This window comes from Cupressus sempervirens, chromosome 1, assembly GCF_028749045.1.
Source record: "Cupressus sempervirens isolate cs-2001-9-10 chromosome 1, ASM2874904v1, whole genome shotgun sequence".
NCBI lineage: Eukaryota > Viridiplantae > Streptophyta > Pinopsida > Cupressales > Cupressaceae > Cupressus > Cupressus sempervirens.
The window spans coordinates 31,201,261-31,222,320 of NC_143118.1; the positions used below are offsets into that span (position 1 = coordinate 31,201,261).

The window sequence follows — 21,060 nt, forward strand, 5'->3', positions numbered from 1 at the left end:
GTAGAGGTGGTAGATTCCAGAGAGGCAGAAGTAGATCTTATGGTGAAAGTGTTAGATCTGAAATTTTTGTGAAGGATAAAGACAAATCTAAATCGAAAAATGATGACAAAGACAAGACTGAATGGAAAGGTGGTAGTTCATACCAAGGAGGTATTGGTTCTTACCAAGGAAGAGGTAATTCTTATCCTAGAGGTGGTTTTCGTGGTAATTGTTTCAAATGTTATAAAGAAGGGCATAGATCTTTTGAATGTAGATCTTCTGAAAGTACACAAAATAATAGAAATGTTGTGATGCAAGAGGACATTGAGAGATCACCAAGTGGACTTGAGGCTGGAGAAAATTTGATGGTGAGACGAACCTTATGTAATAAGGGAAGTGATGAGGAACCTGTTCTTAGAAGAAGTCTTTTCAAGACCAGATGTAAGATGACTGGAAAATGTTGCAAGGTGATCATTGATAGTGGAAGTTCTACAAATTTGGCATCAAAAGTGCTAGTTACAAAGTTATAGTTGCAGAGGCTGAAGCATCCCAAACCTATCATGTTTCATAGATCAAAGATGAGCATAAAATATTGGCAAGTGAGCAATGCATTATGAAGTTCAAGATTGGACATTACTTTGTGAAGTGCTATGTGATATTATGCCTATGGCTCATTGTCATATTTTGTTAGGTAGACCTTGGCAATATGATAGATATGTTGTACATAATGGAAGATTGAATCAATATACTCTTTGGGTGAATGGGAAGAAACAAATATTGTTGTCTTTGATTGAATGTCCAGATGAGGTTAATTGTACTATAATTCCTAGAGGACCGAGAGCTGTTGGTAATGACCGGGTGACAACAGATAATGGTAGCCGAGTACCAGAAGAAATTATAGCATTGCTGAATGAGTATAAAGAGATTGTTGCTGAGGATATTCTTGATGGTTTACCGCTAGTAAGAAGTATAAGTCATTATATGGATCTGATTTGTAGAGCTAGTTTGCCGAACAAAGGACCATATAGACTGACACCTACAGAGAATGAAGAACTTAATAGACAAGTGCCCGATGTATTAGCACCTAAGAAGAATGGAGAATGGAGGATGTGTACTGATTCCAGAGCTATTAACAAGATGACAATGAAATATAGGTTTCCTATGCCGAGGATGAATGACATAATGGATTGTTTGAGTGGAGCAAAGCATTTTACCAAGATTGATTTGAAGCGTGGCTATCATCAGATCAAAATTAGAGAAGGTGATGAATGGAAGACTGCTTTCAAGACAAAAGATTGTTTGTATGAATGGTTGGTTACATAGTTGGAAAACTCGCCAAAGGCAAAAACTCGCCAAGCCTCCCAAAAGTTTAATCGGGAAAAACTTGACGATTTAAAAAAAAAACTCGGGAAAAACTCGGGAACCTAAAAAACTGCTGAAATTTAATTAAAAATACATTTATTTTGCAAAATTTAATGAGAAGATGCATCAAATAAGTTAATTAAAGACAATACAAAAGAAACAAGCATAGTTTAGAGAACCCAAGTTAATTAGTGGTAGATTGGTGAGTACGCTACATGTTGGGGACTTTGCACCCTGTAGATTGCAGTCACCAACCACAAGGAAGAAGAATTTATGAGCAATGAAGCCTGTGTCTTATCTAATGATGTAACACCTAACTTAAAGGTTTGGCAGAATTTATTGCTTAAGTTTATAACATGTATTTATTAAAACCAACACCGAGCTTTGATCAAGTACAAAATTAGGCCAAATTCCTTAATTTGCATAATATCTATAAAAACCAACTTTAGTTGCAGTGGGTCCCTCTTCACTGACCATGATCCAGTGGGCAGATGGGTATTTATGATACCACATTTACAACTGGGTACAAAGCATGGGGTTTTGAAACCATTACAACTGTGAAAGAATGAGACCTCTTGTAGGTGCGTTAAATGATGTTATCTATATTATGAAAGAGTTAGGTTTCTTGAGGAGCACTATATGGTATGTGGTAGATTCAGGACAAAAATAACTAAAAAAAAAAAACATTTCTTCAACTTTTAGACACAAGAGAATAAGGGAATAGTGAGTACAAAGTACAATGCCTCCTTCACCTGACGACATCTATTCTGAGTGAAGCATGACTCAACTTTACAATTAGGGCTTCTTGGTGCTAACCCCAACAAATAAGCATACAGTGTATAGGTGCTAAACTATACAAATCACTTTCTACCATTTTTAGCCGTCACAGGCCGCGGGCCAGTAAATCGCGAGTTCTAACAAAAAATTACCGAGTTTTTGATGAGTAATCGCCGAGTTTTTGCGTCACTGCCGAGTTTTTCCAACTGCGAGTTTTTCTGGGATTTACTCGCCCAGCTTAATTACTCGGCGAGTTTTCCATCTATGGTTGGTTATGCCTTTTGATTTGACTAATGCACCTAGTACTTTCATGAGGTTGATGAATGAAGTTCTAAAAAGATTCCTAGGTAAGTTTGTGATTGTTTATTTAGATGATATTCTGATATTCAGTGAGACCAAGGAAGAACATCTCGAGCATGTTAGGCAAGTATTGCAGAGGTTGAAAGAGGAAAAGTTGATAATTAATATGAAAAAGTGTTCTTTTATGCAAGGGAGATTATGTATTTGGGATTTGTAATTTCAGCTGATGGTTTGAGAATGGATCCAGAGAAGGTTAAACAATTTTGGAATGGCCTACACTTGAGAATGTGGGTGAGGTAAGATCATTTCATGGTTTAGCTAGTTTTTACAGAAAGTTTATAAAGAATTTTAGTGTGGTTTGTAATGCTATGACTGAAACAATGAGAGGAGATAAAAAGGAATTCGAGTGAATACATGGAGCTAATAAGTGTCTTGAGACTTTGAAACAAAAGGTTGCTGAGTTACCTGTATTGGCTTTGTCTAATCTCAATAGGTATTTCAAGTTGAACGTGATGCAAGTGGTAGTGCAATAGGAGTTGTATTGAGTCAAGAGGGTAAACTTGTTACTTTCTTTAGTGAAAAGTTGAATGATGTTAAAAAGAAGTATTTTGTGTATGATCAAGAGTTTTATGCTATTGTTCAAGCTTTGAAGAAGTGGAGACATTATTTGATTCCTAAGGAGTTTGTGTTGTATATTGATCATAAAGCTTTATAGTACTTGAGAAGTCAACATAAATTGAATCAGAGACATATGAAGTGGGTTGAGTATTTGCAAAGTTTTACATCTGTGATTAAGCATAAGAGTGGAGTTACTAACAGAGTTGTTGATGCATTGAGTAGAAGACATTCTTTGTTGACTGAAATGAAAGTTGAAGTGCTTGATTTTCATGAGATGAAAGAGTTGTATGATACTGACCCTGATTTTTTTGAGAGGTGGAGAGAGTGCAGAGCACCAAATCTGACAGATCACATCAGTAAGTATGATGAATATTTCATTCAGAAGGTATGATGTTCAAAAGTATTTAGTTATGTATTCTTAGAAGTTCTATGAGGTTGAATCTAATTAAGGAAAAGCATAGTGGTGGATTGGCTGGACATTTTGGAACTGATAAGGCATTGAGTTTGCTGAAAGAGAAGTATTATTTGCCATAGATGTATAAGGATGTTCATAAATTTGTGAAGAGCTGTGGAGTTTGTCAAGTTGTAAAAGGAGTAAGTCAGAATACTCGATTGTGTACACCTATTTTTATTCCTAAGAAACCTTGGAGTGACTAGTATGGATTTTGTTCTTGAATTGCCTAAGACAACAAAGGGGTATGATTCTATATTTGTTGTTGTGGATAGATTTTATAAAATGGCTCATTTTATACCATGTAAGAAGACATCAAATGCTAAGCATGTTGCTGCACTTTTTTTCAAAAATATTGTGAGATTGCATGGATTACCAAGAAGTATTATTTCTAATAGAGATAGTAAGTTTGTTGGTTATTTTTGGAGAACTTTGTGGAAGAAGATGGCTACTGAGCTGAAGTTTAGTTCTACATTCCATCCGCAGACTGATAGACAGATAGAGGTTGTGAATAGAAGCTTAGGTAATTTGTTGAGATGCTTAGTTAAAGATGAAACACATAATTGGGAGATAGCATTGGCACAAGTTGAGTTTTCATATAATAATTTTGTGAATAGGAGTATAGGAAAGACACCTTTTAAGATTGTTATGGGAATGAAGCCTAAAGGAGTATTAGATTTAAGGGATGTTGTTGGTGAAGAGAAGAGAAGTGCTAGAGGAGAAGAATTTGTTGATTTTATGGAGTCTTTGCATAAGGAAGTGAAGCTGAAGTTCAAACAAAGTAATCAAACGTACAAAGAGAATGCTGATAAGTCTAGAAGACATCATATTTATGAAGTTGGTGATGAGGTGATGGTTCATTTGAAGAAAGGAATATTTTCGGTTGGAACATATAGTAAGTTGAAGATGAAGAAGTTTGGACCTTGCAATATCTTAGAGAAGTTTGACAATGGAAATGCTTATGAAGTTGAGTTACCTGACGACATGGATATATCTCCTATATTCAATGTTGCTGATCTATATAAGTATCATGAGTTAGATGATAAACTTGTTGTACCTGATGATTATCCTAAGAAGCAGATTGAAAAAGTTGAATAGGTATTGGATTAGAGAGTTAGTAAAAGAACAAAAGGAAAAGAATACTATGAATATTTAGTGACATGGAAAAATAGACCAATTGAAGATGCTACATGGATTTCTTAATTTGAGTTGGATTCAGCTCAACTCGTGACATCTCAATGATTCAAGAGAATCATTTCTTTCTACCCTGGTTGTCTAATGCAGGAGCATCCTGAGTTGACGTGTTATCCTACTCATTTGTGTTCATTCTGCCAATTGTTGCCCAGTTTCAATCATTGCCAAGTTGCAGCAATTGCCAAGTGCCAGTAATTTTGTAGTTTAAACCGAGTTGAGGTTATCCCACGTCATGTTAACACTCAAGTTCACATATTATCCTATCTCGCTCCACAATGTGTGTCAAGTTCCACAGTTGTGCCAAGCTATCCTTCATGTCCCGAGTTACCTAGTGTATTTCGAGTGACCCTTCGTGTGCCGAGTTTTCCTGTTGATGTCGACCGTCAGTATTTTGGACGTCTATTCTACATTTTTGGTGCCAGCCGACTTGTGGGATTTATTTCTATCACGACATTTATGATAAGATTTTTTTCTTGGGATGTGTCCAAACCATTGTTCAGTAGACCTTTCTATTATGTAATGTTCTAGAATGATCTATAAACTATTTTGGCAAGTATAAATAGAGTGTTTAGGCTTAGGGCAAATTCCAGGGAGTTTAGAAGAGGGATTAGAGATTTTGAAAAGTTAGTAGCATATGTGTCTAGAAGTGTGAATTTGAAGTTGGATCTTAGATCTTGAATGTATTTTGTATTTGGCTGTAACCCAAAAGGCCTTACAGCTGGGCATATATGCTGATCATTTCATGAATCAATAAAGTATCTTGTTCTCTCTCTCTCTCTGTGGTGTTGTTCTCTTTGTGTGTTTGCTTCCGTTGTGTTTACTCTGCAGAGTTGGTTTGGATTGTTGGGTGTGCCTTTGGCCCTAGTTATTCTTTGCCCTCCTTGCATCAACTGTGGTTGGGAGATACCGTGGTGTTGGGAATTTGGAATTTGGCGCCTTCTTATACTGTTATTATTGTTGCTGAGAAGCGGTTGGGTGTTGGCTAATTTGGAGTTGGTTGAGCACCCATTTATATTTGCCGCTAGGGGTATTTTTCTATCTGCACTTTGGGAGCAGCATTTTACATATCTGCAATTGCATTTGTTTGTTGGAGACTTCTTATGCTGCTGCTAGACTTCATTTCAAAGGGTTTCAAGGCATGCCTTACCTAAATCAAAGCTTGCTTGCGAAGTGTTTGACGAAATATGAAACAACTGAATTATAAAAGAATTTGGTGTTTTATGAAGTTATAACCGGCTGGGGTTATTACACCTTTATTGCCAAAAGGTTCCCAAAAGTACTCAGCTCTTGAAACTTTACAACACACTCATTAGCAATATCTCTTAATGACATTATTATAATAATGCGACTTTAATAATTAATTATATATAAGAGCTCAGGCAATTAACAACCACATCCACTATAGATGATGACCAACTGCCAGAGCCACCCACTGCACTGCCAAAAATGTCAATTGCCAAAAATAAATTTACTAAAAATTGTATGGCTGCAAATGAGACCCCCCTAATCACCTTGTTAGCTCACAAGGGTCACAATAATGAACTGACTAAATCATCTATAAAATCTCACCAAAAATAGGGACATTACAAAGTTTTTGCAGGTAAAGAACTCTATGAATACACTCATAGAAGGTTATGTGTAGATTAAATATTAGTACTCAATTAAACCACTGCTTCCACTCAAACAAGTCAAATCTAGTGCTACATGTCTGGATGAGCTTGGTAAATTCCCGTCACCTACTCAATATAATTAGGACATGCTTCTTTGCAAGTGAAATTATATGGATATGGAAAGAATTTCGGTTCCTTATGGGAAATAGAATTCAGAAACACTAGTGCTTAAAAGAAGAATACATGAAGCATATCAAAACTTAAGTAATAACAAGAAAGATGGTATGACATTAACCTAATTTCAATGGGAACATATAAGAATCGTGTCAGTATATTGCACTAAGACAAACCACACCTTTGACCCCTGAGAAATTAGAGACACCACACACAGAAATCAGAAAATAACAATAATAAAATTAAACTGCTACTCATTGGCTAATGAAGGTTATTTTTACATACTTGATTCAAATAATCAAAGATGGAATAGGTAATGGATGATGCAGTATCTCTATCAGCTCCGTCAAGGTACCCTGCAGCACTGGGAATACAATGGGCAGTGATCATGATTTTCGTTTGTGCAGAAGGAATATATGTAATACTTCTTCACATAAGTCTCTTAGCCATAAAAGGTAGTTGAAATTTAAATGGCTACCGACTACACTTATTCATTTCTACAACTTGCAAGATCATTCCAATCATAAGAAATCAAGAGCATTATTGAAGTCAGAGCAGAATAGCAAACTATAGCTGACTAACTCATCTGATCCTGTGGATAGGCTGAACATTCAATTAAAGAACACATTCATTGCTTGTGTCCAATTGATTCCTTTTCCATTTGAAAAGGGAGGGAGAAAACAGTTAACAATGAATCATAGGTTTGGGGATAGCCATCAGATAGAGAAATTGCAGTCCAACATCTTCAGGATTTAGCCAATAAAAGTAAAAACACTATTGGCAGAGACATGGAATACAACTCCTAAGGCAAGGAAAGTAATCAACGCAGTTTGGGGCTTTAATTCAAATTATCAGAAAAGTTGTGCACAACAATTAAGCTGTGCTGCTCTTTGGCTGATTTTTCTTAGTTCTAATAGCTTGGTACAGACCAAACTGTTGTCCATGAAAATTTGAGAAAAACATTTCCATACAAAAAGAAAGATTGTGTTTATGCATGAATACAGCAAGTATATTTATGCATGTATTTAATGTTACACTGCGTTACGAGATGCACATATTTCTCCAACTTCATTGCACCTTCACTACTTATTAGTATGTGGAACATGCATCAGGTGTCCAGCAAAATATACCTGAGAAATATGTCCTTTGAAAGTTCATCAGAATCATTTATCTTCTTCAGTTGGAATCTCACTGAATTTAAATCTGCAGTCAAATAAAGCCAGATTTAAGTTCAGTTAGATTTTTCCATTGTTATGGATTTTCATACTCTAAAACCAAGCATTCAAATCGATGATGCCAAAAGATTAATAAATGTAAAACAATATGATTGAAATGTCCATTGCAACCTTTCCATCAGTTATCATTAGTGTCCCTCATGTATACAATTAAATGGTCACCAGAATAGGGTGTGGCATTTATGCAACTTAAATCATTGATTCTACAAGTCCATGTGATCTACAATGGCCAGGCACATATCTGAGCATATCCAAGCATACTACAAGGCACTGAGTGGAAAAAAGAAATAGAGAAAGATATTTTTGACTTTTATTTTGCCAAAAACCCTGATACTCCCAAAAACATCATTTAACAAAATACAAAGATCATTTTTCTCTCCTCTTTTTTTACCGCATCCCTTCTATCATTAGGTTTTCCTTGTGCAGCTATTGATTACTGCCCCTCAAACCCATTGGAGTCTCCCCAAACCTCCACTAGTTAGTGGGATTGCCATCTAAGTATTTTTCTAACAATGAGGGGTACTAGGAGTGGACACGAGATTCAAGAACTTAGACAGCTAAAATTATCACTATTAAATGCCAATGGACAGATATTAGATATTTCACTATCAACTGGAATTTAATATTTAACTTGATCATTACCATTTTGGCATTTAGCTTGTAATACAATTCTATATATTTCTTTTAAGAAGAAAACCTCATGTATGCGTATATATACACTATACCAAAGGGCAAAAAAAGTTACTTGTATCCACATACACAGTTCTTGTACCAATAGATCTACTTATCGCCGGTATCTCGGCAATAACTTAACTTCTTGCGAGAACTTTTATTGAGCGATAATATATGTCAAGATATCACATGCAAAATATCGAAGATATGTTTAAAACTTCAGCGATAACTTAGCAAAATCTCGTGGATTGCAAAAAGATATTGCCCACGCTAGTTATATGGACTGTGACAGCCCAGCAAGAGGCCATTTTCATTGTTTTTCATTGGCAGAGTGAATTTGGAGAGTGTAGAAAGGTTTGGGGGGATGAAGACCATCATTTGCAGCCTTCTAGATCGATTTTTTGTGGATTTAAAGAGATTTTTCAAGCCGATTCGGACTCACAAGTTTTCAAGATTCATTCTCTTTTGTTTTAAAACCATTTTGTCTTCTATTAAGTGCATCCAAGCTTATCCTAACTCTATCATACCATTTCCAGTCTACTCTAACTCCTTTTAGAAGGTAACAAATAAGATCTAACACCAATTTTCCACAAGTTTTGCAAATATTTCATAGTTTTCTTGAAAATTTCATCCTTTTCTTAAAAATTCCATAACCTAACACTTTTTTTTCTTTTTTCCTTCCAAGTTTCAGCTATGTTTAACCTTATCTAAAGTTTTTAACTAACTTCGTTTGTCTCTAAATTTATTTATTTGAAGTTCTAAATTTGTGCCCTTATTTTGTATGTGACATGTGTAGGTTGATTTTTCATCAAAATGGTAAATAGGAATGCCTCTACAATTGGGTTTGTCAATGGCCCAGTAGATGCATGTCCATCAGGATATGTAGGAATGAGCCCCAATGGGGCTTGAGACAAGGCATGGGCATATGCTTTTGAAGGACCCAACAATAATACTATGATACGCATAAAAAATGAAAAAATGTTATTAGTGGAGGCATATCTCATTTGAAATACCACCTTGGAGGGATAATAAGGCATGACACAAGCATTTGTCAATTCACTACGAATGAAATAGAGAGAGAGAGAGAGAGAGAGAGAGAGAGAGAGAGAGAGAGAAGAGAGAATTGTAGATACATTTATGCCTACCTCCGGTCACCTGAATTCTGCAAACATGTATATAATGTAATTCACCATTTTTCATTTCTAGAGAATAACCATGAAGTAGTTATGCAAGCTTGGAGTTGGAAATTTGATTCTTGAGATTTCACAGGGTTAGGATTAGGGCACGAATTTGGCCAAAGTCGAGATTCCTAACGCTTAACTTTTTTTTAAAAGTTAAGGTTGGGGAATAAGTCAAAACGTTGACCAAAATGGAAGTATTGACCCTTAACTTTGTTTTTTGATGATTCGAAGTTGTAACTATCAACTCTTAACTTCTCTTAACTTCTCAAAAGTTAAGGTTTGTACTTTAGTTGCAATATGGACCGAGAAGAATGAAACACTGACTGCTAACCATTAGCTTTTATCAAAAGTTATATTGGAATCATTCGTCGTTGTACCAAAAGCTTGAATGTCAGTGCCTGATACAAATGTCAGATTGTAGGACCCACAAGAGGCAATTAAGTCATGTCACAAATCTCCAAGGAGGTGTTTGTTTACCGCATAGATTAAATGATTAATGCACACATAATGAACAAGAACACAAATAGCAGTACTCCTTTATTCGCATATGCCAAGAGATTACATAACTGATGATAAGATAATTTACAATGTACCCAGACGGGGTATAAATACTTCCCGCCGAACCTTCCCAAAGGGGTCCGTCAGCTACATAACAATACTAATCTATCCGTCAACTACAAATCTTTACCGACGACATGAACCCGTCAGCTACACAATATCTACCGATGACATCAATCCATCGGCTACACAATTTATACCGACGACATCATCCCCCACAAAAGAAAAAGTCGTCTCCGGACGACAATTACAAAACATCCGAGACAAATTATCCAAAAAAAGTACATTAGCTGACTAACTACACAAGATAGATCCGTTTTCTGTCACATCACTTTCACATTCGTCCCGTGTTTGCAACAAACTGGTCTCCAACCCATTATGCATTTGTAGCCTTTGCTAACACAATACTGTCTCCTTAATCATGCTGACTTTGATAGCCACCCGTGCTGCTTTTTCTACTTCCAACTCCTGGGTACCCTGAAACAAGTGTTGTTGTACTGCCTTCAACTGGATGATCAACTCCTCCCAAGCTCCCTATGCATCCACCAAGACAGCCTCACGTCCAACACCTACTCCAAGTGCCTCTAGTACACAAACACTCCATGCCTGCAGCAGCTCCAAGTCTCATCAACTGGTCATACTTTCCACGACTGATTAACCGCAACGACTGGGGGTCTAGGGGGCAACGCCCCCAGCGAGGTTGAGGGGCTCCAAATTACCACTCTGAAACCCACACAAAACTGCATGGAACACACTATTTTTGTCATTTTCTTATGATCCCACACTCTTTCTGGCAACCGCAGATGTTTTCCTTTCCTTTTGGCACTTGTGGTACTCATTCTGAACTGCTTCAATTTATCGTTTTTTTTTTTTTTGTTGGCTCCTACCTAACTACTCTGTTGCTTTTGCCTTCTTGTGGAGAATGAGTTACCACATCTGTGGGATAACAAATTTAGACACTGAGCAATAACATCTCTCTCTTGCTACACCACCTGCTGTAGATTTTGTCTGCTACATGGTAATGTCTCTTTCATTCCAAGGAGGCTAATGAGCGTTGGAAAAAGGAAGTCGTGGATAGAAGAATGAAACCTCAGGGAAAATATACAAGTGTTGCAACCCCGGGGATATAAGGCAACCCGCACATAAACCTTCCATGGACGAGAAAACAAAGGCACATCAATAAGGACAACCTACAGAAGAATACGACCACCTGCAAATGTGAGTTTATAGCCATGGAGACAAGCCACAGACGAAGGATAGGTTGAGGGGAACAAACAATCGGCAGAAGAAAAGAAATCCACGGAAGAGAAGATATAACCACGGAAGACACCCCGTGGGGGAATAAGGGAAATCCGCGGGAGTCACCGTGCGGAGAACTAAGGCTATCCGTGGGTGACTATTCGCGCAGACAGGTGTTCGAATGACCACGGGCCTTCACCCACTCACTTATTTTCTTCTTTAATTTATCTATTTATTTATTTATTCATACAAAAAAATACAACTCGAATTTTCCTCTAGATTGCCATCCTGCGACGACGAGGGAGTTGTTCAAACTTGGCCATTCTGCGATGGCAACAGAGTCGTTCGGGCTTCGTCATTTTGCGACGATGCGGGAGTCTTCCTGTCATAGTACCTCTTCAACTTCGACCTGTTCACTGCCTGCAACACTTCTTGTTCGTCTAAAGTCCATAATTTTATTGCTCCATTGTCACCTACCTTCCAGATCTGGTATGGCCCGACCCACCTGACCTTAAAGTTTCCTAGTTTATTTCATCTGTCATACTTCAACATCAACTGCCCTGGCTGAAAGCTGTTCAGTACCAGGTGCTGATCACGCTGTGCTTTGCATCTATTCTATATCACCTCCCTGGCCCATTGTGTCTGCGGTTGTCGCCCATCTAGATTATTTCCTTCCTTCTGGCACCCTTCAAGTAATTTTATGGTGCAGTGTATTCTTTTCTTTTTGTGCAGTCCGTTCAGTGTGTACCGAACGGTGGGATCTTTCTTTTTTCTGGATTTGTACTGTATGTTCTTCCCCTCAGCTTCAGCCATAACTGCCTTTCCTTCTTTCGCTTCTCTGTATTCCTTCGGACATTCATTTTCCTCTTCTTTCTCACCTTCATCCACCCTTAACTTATTACAACTTGGAAAGAGTTCATAGTCCTCTATCTACCAGTGGTAAAGATCGTTGACAGAATCCAAACTGTTGTCTATTGATTCTCCTTCCAACTACAGGATTCCCTCCTGATCTGATTCCATATGCTGCCTCCCTTCATCTTCTACTTCAGAATCTGAGGACAAAGCTTCTTCCCCCACCATCTGGGTGTGCAAATCAATTACAAATTTCCTCCCTTTGCTTTCAAGTGATAAAGTGTTTTTCTTCCAGTTATGTTTAACCCTAACTTGAATAAGCCATCCGTGACCCAGAATGGCGTCGTATCCTTTTCTCTTTAGTGGGATCACGACAAAGTCAAGCAGGAACGACTATGTGCCAATTGTCACCAGTTGTGCCATCAGAACACTGAGAAGTTTAATGCCTTGTTGGTCCACTGTCAACAACTGGAATGTAGGTGGCCACAACGTCGGCTATCCCAACCTCTTCCAGGTATCCTCGGGTAAGACATTCATGTCGGACCCTCCGTCAACACACTTCCAAGAATTCCCATCTCGACAACCGCTGGATGCCGTCCGGATGTGAGGGCCAATAACATTGGGTCTTCTCCACCAACGGCAATTTCCTTCCCTCTTCCTGGTTCTCCTGGTAACTTGGCAATTGGCGCGATATTTGTGAGTGTCGATTGGAACTGAGGCATTGTGAGCAACAGATTGCCTATTTCGACAGGTACCTCAATTTGCAGTATCTATCGTACAATGTTTTGTTCTACGTAATTCCTTGCTGAGGTGCCGAATGGTAACCTTCAACTGAGATGTCTTCGCCTGTGTTGCTTTCTCAATTTCCTTCCGTACTTCCTCCAGCCTCTTCTTTTCTTCCATGGGGTCAGGGTATAGTTTTGCTTGTTTCCGTGTGATTGCTAGTACCTCCTCTTCATCCATCCCAGCGGTGATCAGATTCACTCCAGACTTCGGGCACTTGGCATCTTCATTATTGTCGGGTCTGCACCATCTACATAATAATTTTGGTGTATTTTTCGTTGTACAGTCACGGGCAAAGTGGCCCCACAAATTACGTGCTCGGCATTGAACGATCGGTTGTCCGTTCGCATCATACTGAATTCGAATTTGACTGCTATTGTTATTGTTCGCATTGTTGTTGTTGTTTTGCCCTCTACTATTATTTCTATACCCACCCGAAGTGGCACCATCAATGTTTGTGTTTCCGTTACCTCCCGATGTGGAAGTTGCCTATTTCAGGAGCAACTGTTGAGGTCCTCTGGTTTTCATATTGAAGGGACATTCTTTTGTGGAATGTCCCATGATCTGACAAATGCAACAGAATTGGTTCTTTGGACAGGACCCTTTAGTATGATCTTCCATCTTACACTCTGTGCACCATAGCTCGCTTCCCTTTGTCTTCTTCTGCATGTTTTTAAATTCCTTCATCATACGGACCATGTCCTTCTGTAGTGCGCGGACCTTCTTGTTGTTGTTTTCATCATCACTGCTATCCTCTCCGGAAGATGTTTCATCATCTGAGTCGGAGGAGCTATTCTTCTTTTTCTTTTTCGTGCTCTGCTCGCTTTCCAAGTTCATTGCTCTATTGTATGCTTCTGTATATGATGACGACAGCACAATTTTCATCTTCTTCCGCAACTTCGAGCATAGGCCTTCCACGAACGATCTTTTCTAAAGTCCGTCCGCCGGCTTATTTTTCATTTTACTTATCAAGTCTTTTAATTTCTTGGCGTAGACATGGACAGTTTCATTCTTCCCCTGCTTGGTATTGAATATCTCTGCTACAATCTCGTTATCATCGCGCAATACTTGAAATTCTGTGATAAACTCCTTTTTAATGTTGTCCCAGTTGTTTAACTTTTGTGGATCTGTATCTGCAAACCAATCAATTGCGACACCCCATAGGGTTGTCGAAAATTGCCTTACCCATTCGTTTGCATCTGTTATGCCATTTTCCCTCCAAATCATCTCACAGGTCTTGCAATGTCGGATGGGGTCAGCCATACCATCGCCATCAAACTTTGGCAACTTTTCTTTTGGTCTTGCCATCACTACTGGATTTTGTGAACGAGCGTTGCTCGGTCTTGCAACACTGGCACTGTTCACTCCCACAGCGTGGCTTTGCACTCCCACACTGGCAGTGTGCACTCCCGCACTGATGATCTGCACTCCCACACGGGCAGTCTGCACTCCTGCACCGACGGTCTGCTCTCCCACACCAGTGGTCTCAACAGTTGCGAACCTTGGTGAAAAAGGATCTTCTAAAGTTGTCCCCTAAGGAAGTGTATCCTGAACAAAGAGTTCACTCCGCACTCGTGCTCCCTCGGCACTTCGAGCTGTGGGAGTTGATTCTCTTCCGTCTAGATTCTCTTCCCTCAGCAAATACAAATTCAAAAACTCCTCTCTTGCTTCTTCCACCAACTCCACCCACTATCGAGTCTCCTCTAACAATTCCTCCACGCTTCTATGTCCGTCGGCAATCTTCTGGAACCTCCTTCTGCGTTCGGCTTGCTATGCTAGAATTAAATTTTCTTGCACAGTACGGATTCCATCTTTTCCCTTGACCTTATTTCGATCCTTGTTAAGCTGATTTGGCATTAATCTTCATTCCTCCCACCTTCCAGGTTCATGGGGCAACGGCGCCAAATGTTTACCGCATAGATTAAATGATTAATGCACACATAATGAACAAGAACGGCAATAACAGTACTCCTTTATTCGCATATGCTTAGAGATTACATAACTAATGATAAGATGATTTACAACGTACCCAGATGGGGTGTAAATACTTTCCGCCGAACCTTCTCGAAGGGGTCCGTTGACTACATAACAATACTAATCTATCTGTCGGCTACAAATCTTTACCGACAACATGAACCTGTCGGCTACACAATTTATACCGATGACAGTGTTAACCACCAAGTCAACAACAATCTCCCCCTCAACACTGACTGAGCCTTCAAGACCCATTTAAGGGAAACTCGAACCCATGACCCAAGACTTTGATACCAATTGTTCGAATCATTGGCCATAGCACCAAAAGCTTGAACTGTTAGTGACCAATACAAATGTTAGATTTTAGGACCCACAAGAAGTGGTTAAGCCATGTCACAAAATCTCCAAAGAGGTGCTGACCACCAAGTCAATAACAAGTTAAGTTTTAATTTTTGAGTTTTGAAGTTTTAATTTTAAAATTTAAAATCAAAACGCTAACTTAAAAACAACATAAGTGTGGTACAGAGCTGACAACAAGCCAAATGAGTTGGAAACACAAATCATCAGTAATATTCTGAATTTCCAATCTTTTTTAGGCTCCAAACCTGACATATTTTCGATCATTAATGACCCTTAAACGATAAAACTTGAAAATTTGATCACAAGGCCATAGAAGGGATATATGCAGACACAAATATACATTGACCCAAAAAAACTATGGACATGACTTAGACAAAAAAAAATTGATACTTTGGGCCTATGACAAAACCACAACTATAACTGGCTCTATCTGGGGATAAGGACTATGAAGGACGGAGAATGAACCTAGATACAAATAGGGACAATACTTTATCACAAGAGCCATAGAGTCACCCAAAATGAGAATAAATTAATGAAAAGGACTTAGATGCACCAAAAATGGGACCGCTACACACATGAGGAGAAACAACACAACAAAAACTTCTTGTAAACTATGTACATAGGTGGTGGACGACCCAATAATGTTTCAAATGTTGCCCAATGTAAGGCAAGGGCAATTGTATACCATCCAGATTAGAAAGAATAAATGCATTTTTACAACACACCCCTTTGATCTGGAGAGCGGCCCACCACAAGGAATCAAATTTTCCATGCGGACCCTTTGGTTGTTGATGCTTATCCCAAAGAAGAACAAGGTCATCTGCCTGGAAAACCTTTCTCTTAGCCTTCTTGTCAAACAATTTCTTTACATCGGCCTAATGTTCCTGAATCATTTCCACCAATAGAAGATTATCGGTGGATTGTGAAGACATTGAGGTAAGAAAAAGAGACTAGATGAGGTTCACAATTCAACAAGTCATTGATTTTAAATTGGGATGGGATATGACAGGTGTACAAGAAGATGAATCAAATTTAATTGATCCTTTCTATTTTTAAAAGATTCTGTTGTTAGAATTACCTTACATCAATTGGTCTCTACTTGATTTGAAAAATCTAAGGGAGAGAGTTTTCTATGTCATCCAGCAAACAAGAAATTGGTTAAAAGGTGATTTCAAAGAGGCCTCAACTACTAAGCCGGCAAGGAAGGGTAATTCTGCGAAGAACAATAATTTGCAGGAAAGCACACCTAGATCAGCTACTTCATATACTCCATCTACCACTTCCAGCTCATCACAAGATGCACAAGGAGGACATGATGATGAAGACCCCAACAAAAATAAAAATCTACTTTCAGCATGTGATCTCAATTCTGTAACTAGAAAGAAGAGATCCAAGCCTAAAGAGAAGACCTTAAATCCCATTCAGAAAATGATAAAAGAGGTTCATGAAATGAACACATTTTCGTCATCACTTGTAGACAAGATGATACAGTCCATAACCTCTCCTACACACTCACCATCTCCTCAAAATGTTTAGGCAACTTATGAGGTTCCAGTTATGGATAACACAGATGAGGAGGAGCTCTAACCTATGGTTTTGAAAGTTACTGCAATGGTAGAAACATCTGCAACATTTTCTAACTCTTCGCTGCAATAGAGTTTATAGGAAAAGAAAAAGAGGGTGATTCAATTGGAAACACCAAACATAGATGCAGTGGTTGATTCGGAGCATAAAGGCACAAAAGTGAAGAAGACTAAAGTGGATTCCAGAGCAATGAACCCCACTATAGGCAACTTACTTGTTGAGGTTGCACAACCCATCATTAAGAAAAATGTAGATTAAGCAAGTGAATATGATTTCAACATATCTCAAGTGGATTTAGGCTGAACTACTCCTGAAGGTAAATTGCATAATTTCCAGGTCTCAGCTGTTGTCCTAATTGAACAATCAAACAAGGATAAAAAAACCAAGGATCAGCTCAAGCATCAAGTCCAAGCCTTATCTTCAAGTTTCCGATCAATTGTAGGTGATTCTTTCCCAGCCCTTGACTCTTCTTCTCCAGAGGTAATCAATGTTCCCAAAAGGATGTTTGATGAAGGCATTATTGAAGACATACAAAAACGCCATACATATGGTAGAATGGTGGATGATTGGATCAGCCATATGAAGGAACCAACTTCAAGATGTAAAGACAATGTATGTTAAAGCGAACCAAATAGAGCAAGGGATTAAAAAAAATGGGAATCATTCGAGAAAAACAATTATCCTAGGAGATTGCCAGTAATTTGGCGGAGATAAAAGAAATGGATAACAATATGGTGAAATCCCTCAAATTGTTCCTAAGCGGGGAAGATGAACAAGTGGACATGTTGTTGGAAAATATCAAGTGGAAATGTGCTAGCATGGATCAGAAAATAGGTGAACAAGAGAAGCTCCTAGACACTAGTAAGAAGCTGAAAATAAAGCCTTGGAAAATATGCCAGCCCTTGTAGAGAAATCCCAATCAATGAGCATACTCAAGAGTTAGATGTGCCCCCCATTTTGAAAAGTATAGAGCTAAAAATCAGCTCAAAGCTTGATGACCAACAATGTTCTAGTGAATATGTTATGATAAGATTGAGTGTTCTTTTAGTGACATTTGATTCTTGCATTCAATGCTTGCTTGGTTATAGCAAGAGTTAGATGAAGTTAGAAGAGGTTATGATAGATGAAAGCTGAAAATCCAAAGTATCATTATCATCAAAAATATGTCCTTGGCACAAGCAATTAAGTCATTTAGAGCACACAAAGCAAGTTCACTTCAGTCAGTCATAGCACCTGTGGATCAAAGAACAATCATAGCAGATGCTAATGCAAATGCTTCAAAGTTAGTCTTTAGATAAGCTAAGATAATATTAAGGTCCATGAGAAACCAACTAGGTTTATGGGACTGAGCATACAAACAAAAGAGCTGGCCAAAGTTTAAGCACCAAATAGTGACTGAGAAAGAACAAAAGCAAGAAACAAAACAAGAGAGAAGACAAGATAAGGACTAAGGGTCCTTCCTTGTCGCAAAGAAATCAGTAATAGAGGGATAAACCCGTGAACGATCCATAGTCTTAGAATGCCTTGTGGAAACATTGTAGGACTATCGCTGCCTGGAGAGACTGGTGCAGTGTCTAACCGATCTGGAATGAGAAGTATTGGAAGGCCTTTCCAAACCTCGTGGAGGAGACAAGGGAGAGAAAAAGGTAATAATGAGCTGGTCTGAAGTATGCCCCAGAGGTATAAAAGATTGCAAAGTAATCTCTCAAAGGTGGGTGCCTTCCTGAAGATAAAGTGCAAGACACCACTGATCAATATAGCTAAAAAACATTGAAAGAGAAGGGTAGTCTCTAAAAAGACAGTAAAATCTCCCTTTGATCTCATAGTAAAGAGGACATCGAAAAATGAAGTGGATCTCAATCTCAACCTTTGACAAAGTAAACAACTAACATATCCAATCAGCCTAATCCATATGGTGATCGGTCCGAGCCCTAAGGCGTGAGAACCAACTTTGAATGAGCCTAAAGAAAACCCTAAGGCATGATTCTAGGACCAACATAGATAAGAAAGGCAAACAATAATACCATCCTAGATCTCAAGAAAATGCTCAGCATAGAAGGCCATCCTAGGTCTCAGACCTCTCGGGAGATTACTCCAAGTAATAGTAATGTATTGTCTATAAATATCCTGTCTGACATGGTCATTCAACTCCTGACGTAGTGGGAGAAGATGACCAGGAGCATCAAGTGAAAACTGATAAGAAGGAAGAAAATCTATTTGAATACCAATCAAACCCAGCAGAGAGGTGGCCTGGGTGTACCAACAACGAGACCTAGTAGAGGTGTCAGATCTCATGATCGTAACAAAAGAGTAGTATGCCAAATGAGAGTATCTGTGTTGGTCAACACCCAACTCCATAAAACCACGATGCTGATGAAGAAACCAAATCAAGTCAAAGATGGTGGCAAGTTTGAGAGGATGAGCTCCAAACTCAGCTAAGACAATGCTATGAGTGGTGAGTCTGTGACATCTTATGATACATTGTAACATCAACGTCTGAACCCGCTCAATAGAAGCCCAATTAGAAGCAATAAGAGAAGGCCCTCAAACAACCAAGCCATAGAGAACTATCGGAAAAACCAAGGAATCCAAAAGGGACAACTTAGACGAAATATCCTAAAAATGATGCCTAAAGCATTGTCTTTCCAGCAAAGCTAGGGAACCCATGCCCTTACTTACTCTAGACTAAATAGCTGGTCTCAAGCTGAAGCCTGGCCCTAAGAACTTCACACTAAGATACATATAAGAGGGAGTGATCTCAACCTCCTTACCCTGAAAGAAGAAATGAAGATAAGAGGTCTTTAAATAGTTAAAAACCATAACCCAAGTCTTAGACAAATTAACCACAAGTTGTCGCTGATCACAAAAAGAAGCTAGACCATCAAGAAGTCTCTGCAAGCTGTCGGGGGAAGAGGCCAAGACAACCACATCAACAGCAAAACGAAGAATGGAGATCAAGACCTAATGCAAATAACACTCATCTCCTAGTTGAGAGGAGTTCTAAAGGAAATCCTCCAACTCATCAATATACAAACCAAATAGTGTAGGAGAAAGAGGACAGCCCTGCTTCACCCCAATGGTGCTTTGAATCGGGATTGAAAAGCCCTCCAGAGTCCTGAGCCTACCAATTACCCTCACATAAGGCCTCATAATAGCAGTTTGCAACATATATGAAATCCCAATCTCATGAAGTCTCTAAAATAAGGCCAACCTAGGAACAGAATCGAAAGCATTACGGAAGTCCACAAAAAAACAATAGACCTTCTAAGAGCGGTGTCTAACTTCCTCAATGATAGCCCGCAGCGTGAATACATGATCCATAATATAATAGTTTGTCTGAAAGCCAACCTATCCTTTAGCCCTACAATCCCTACTATCAAGCTCACAAGATAACATGGTGTTCAGAACGGTGGCATAAAGTTTGGCAAAAGTATGTCTGATCATAATAGTTCTATAGTTACTCGGATCGGAAGCAGGCCCAGCTAAAGTTGCCTTTTAGGTTTTTATTTGTATATTTTGAAAATTGTCAACTTTTGGACTGATTTTTGGTTTGGTTAAGATCTTAACTTTTTCTTGGGTAAGGTTAGGCTTTAAAAGTTGGAGTTCGTAAAGTTACAATTATGGAATGCTTTCTATATTCTTAAATGCTAACTTTTTAGGTAGTTACAAACCCGAAAGTTGGTTACGCTAAAAAAGATTATAAATATCATGAGCAAGTCATGCAATAGAGACTTTGGACAATTACTGGCTAGAAGAGCACTTATGTCTTAGTTTCATACTCAACTATAAGGCATCTTTTTGGAAAGTGCTTACAAATTTTGCTCATGTAGTTAAATACTTCCATTGTATTCTCAGGATGAAGATATGAAAAAAATACAAATTTTGCCTCACTTTCATAAATATCATTTTTCAAGATATCAATTATCATTGTGATGTATATTCTCATAGTGTTGTGTGAATGTTCAAAAAAATGTTGAACCAAGTTTATGTTGTTGATCACTTTTGAGTATAGTTCTTGAATTGTTTTCATTAGTAACCGAAGCAAACCCTTCGAAGCTCCTGAAAGTTGTTTGCATATTCACTGTCAGTGAATTTATCTAAATCTTTCTAAACTTGTGTATCATTGTTTGAAAAATTGAAAAATAACATCATACGAG

The 21,060-nt window shown here is 38.5% G+C and overlaps 1 protein-coding gene across 12 annotated transcripts in view; it reads right to left on the reverse strand.

The window, feature by feature from the left end:
• LOC149576021 (uncharacterized) overlaps nt 1–21,060 on the reverse strand; it is a 311,989-nt gene that overhangs the window by 57,271 nt on the left and 233,658 nt on the right. For all 12 annotated transcript variants that reach the window (XM_089816148.1, XM_089816139.1, XM_089816147.1 and 9 more), the window contains 2 exons: nt 7,596–7,668; nt 6,751–6,829 (listed from right to left, as the gene is read on the reverse strand). In XM_089816148.1, coding sequence (XP_089672274.1) covers nt 6,751–6,829; nt 7,596–7,668 — 152 coding nt within the window. The remainder of the gene's footprint in view (nt 1–6,750; nt 6,830–7,595; nt 7,669–21,060) is intronic.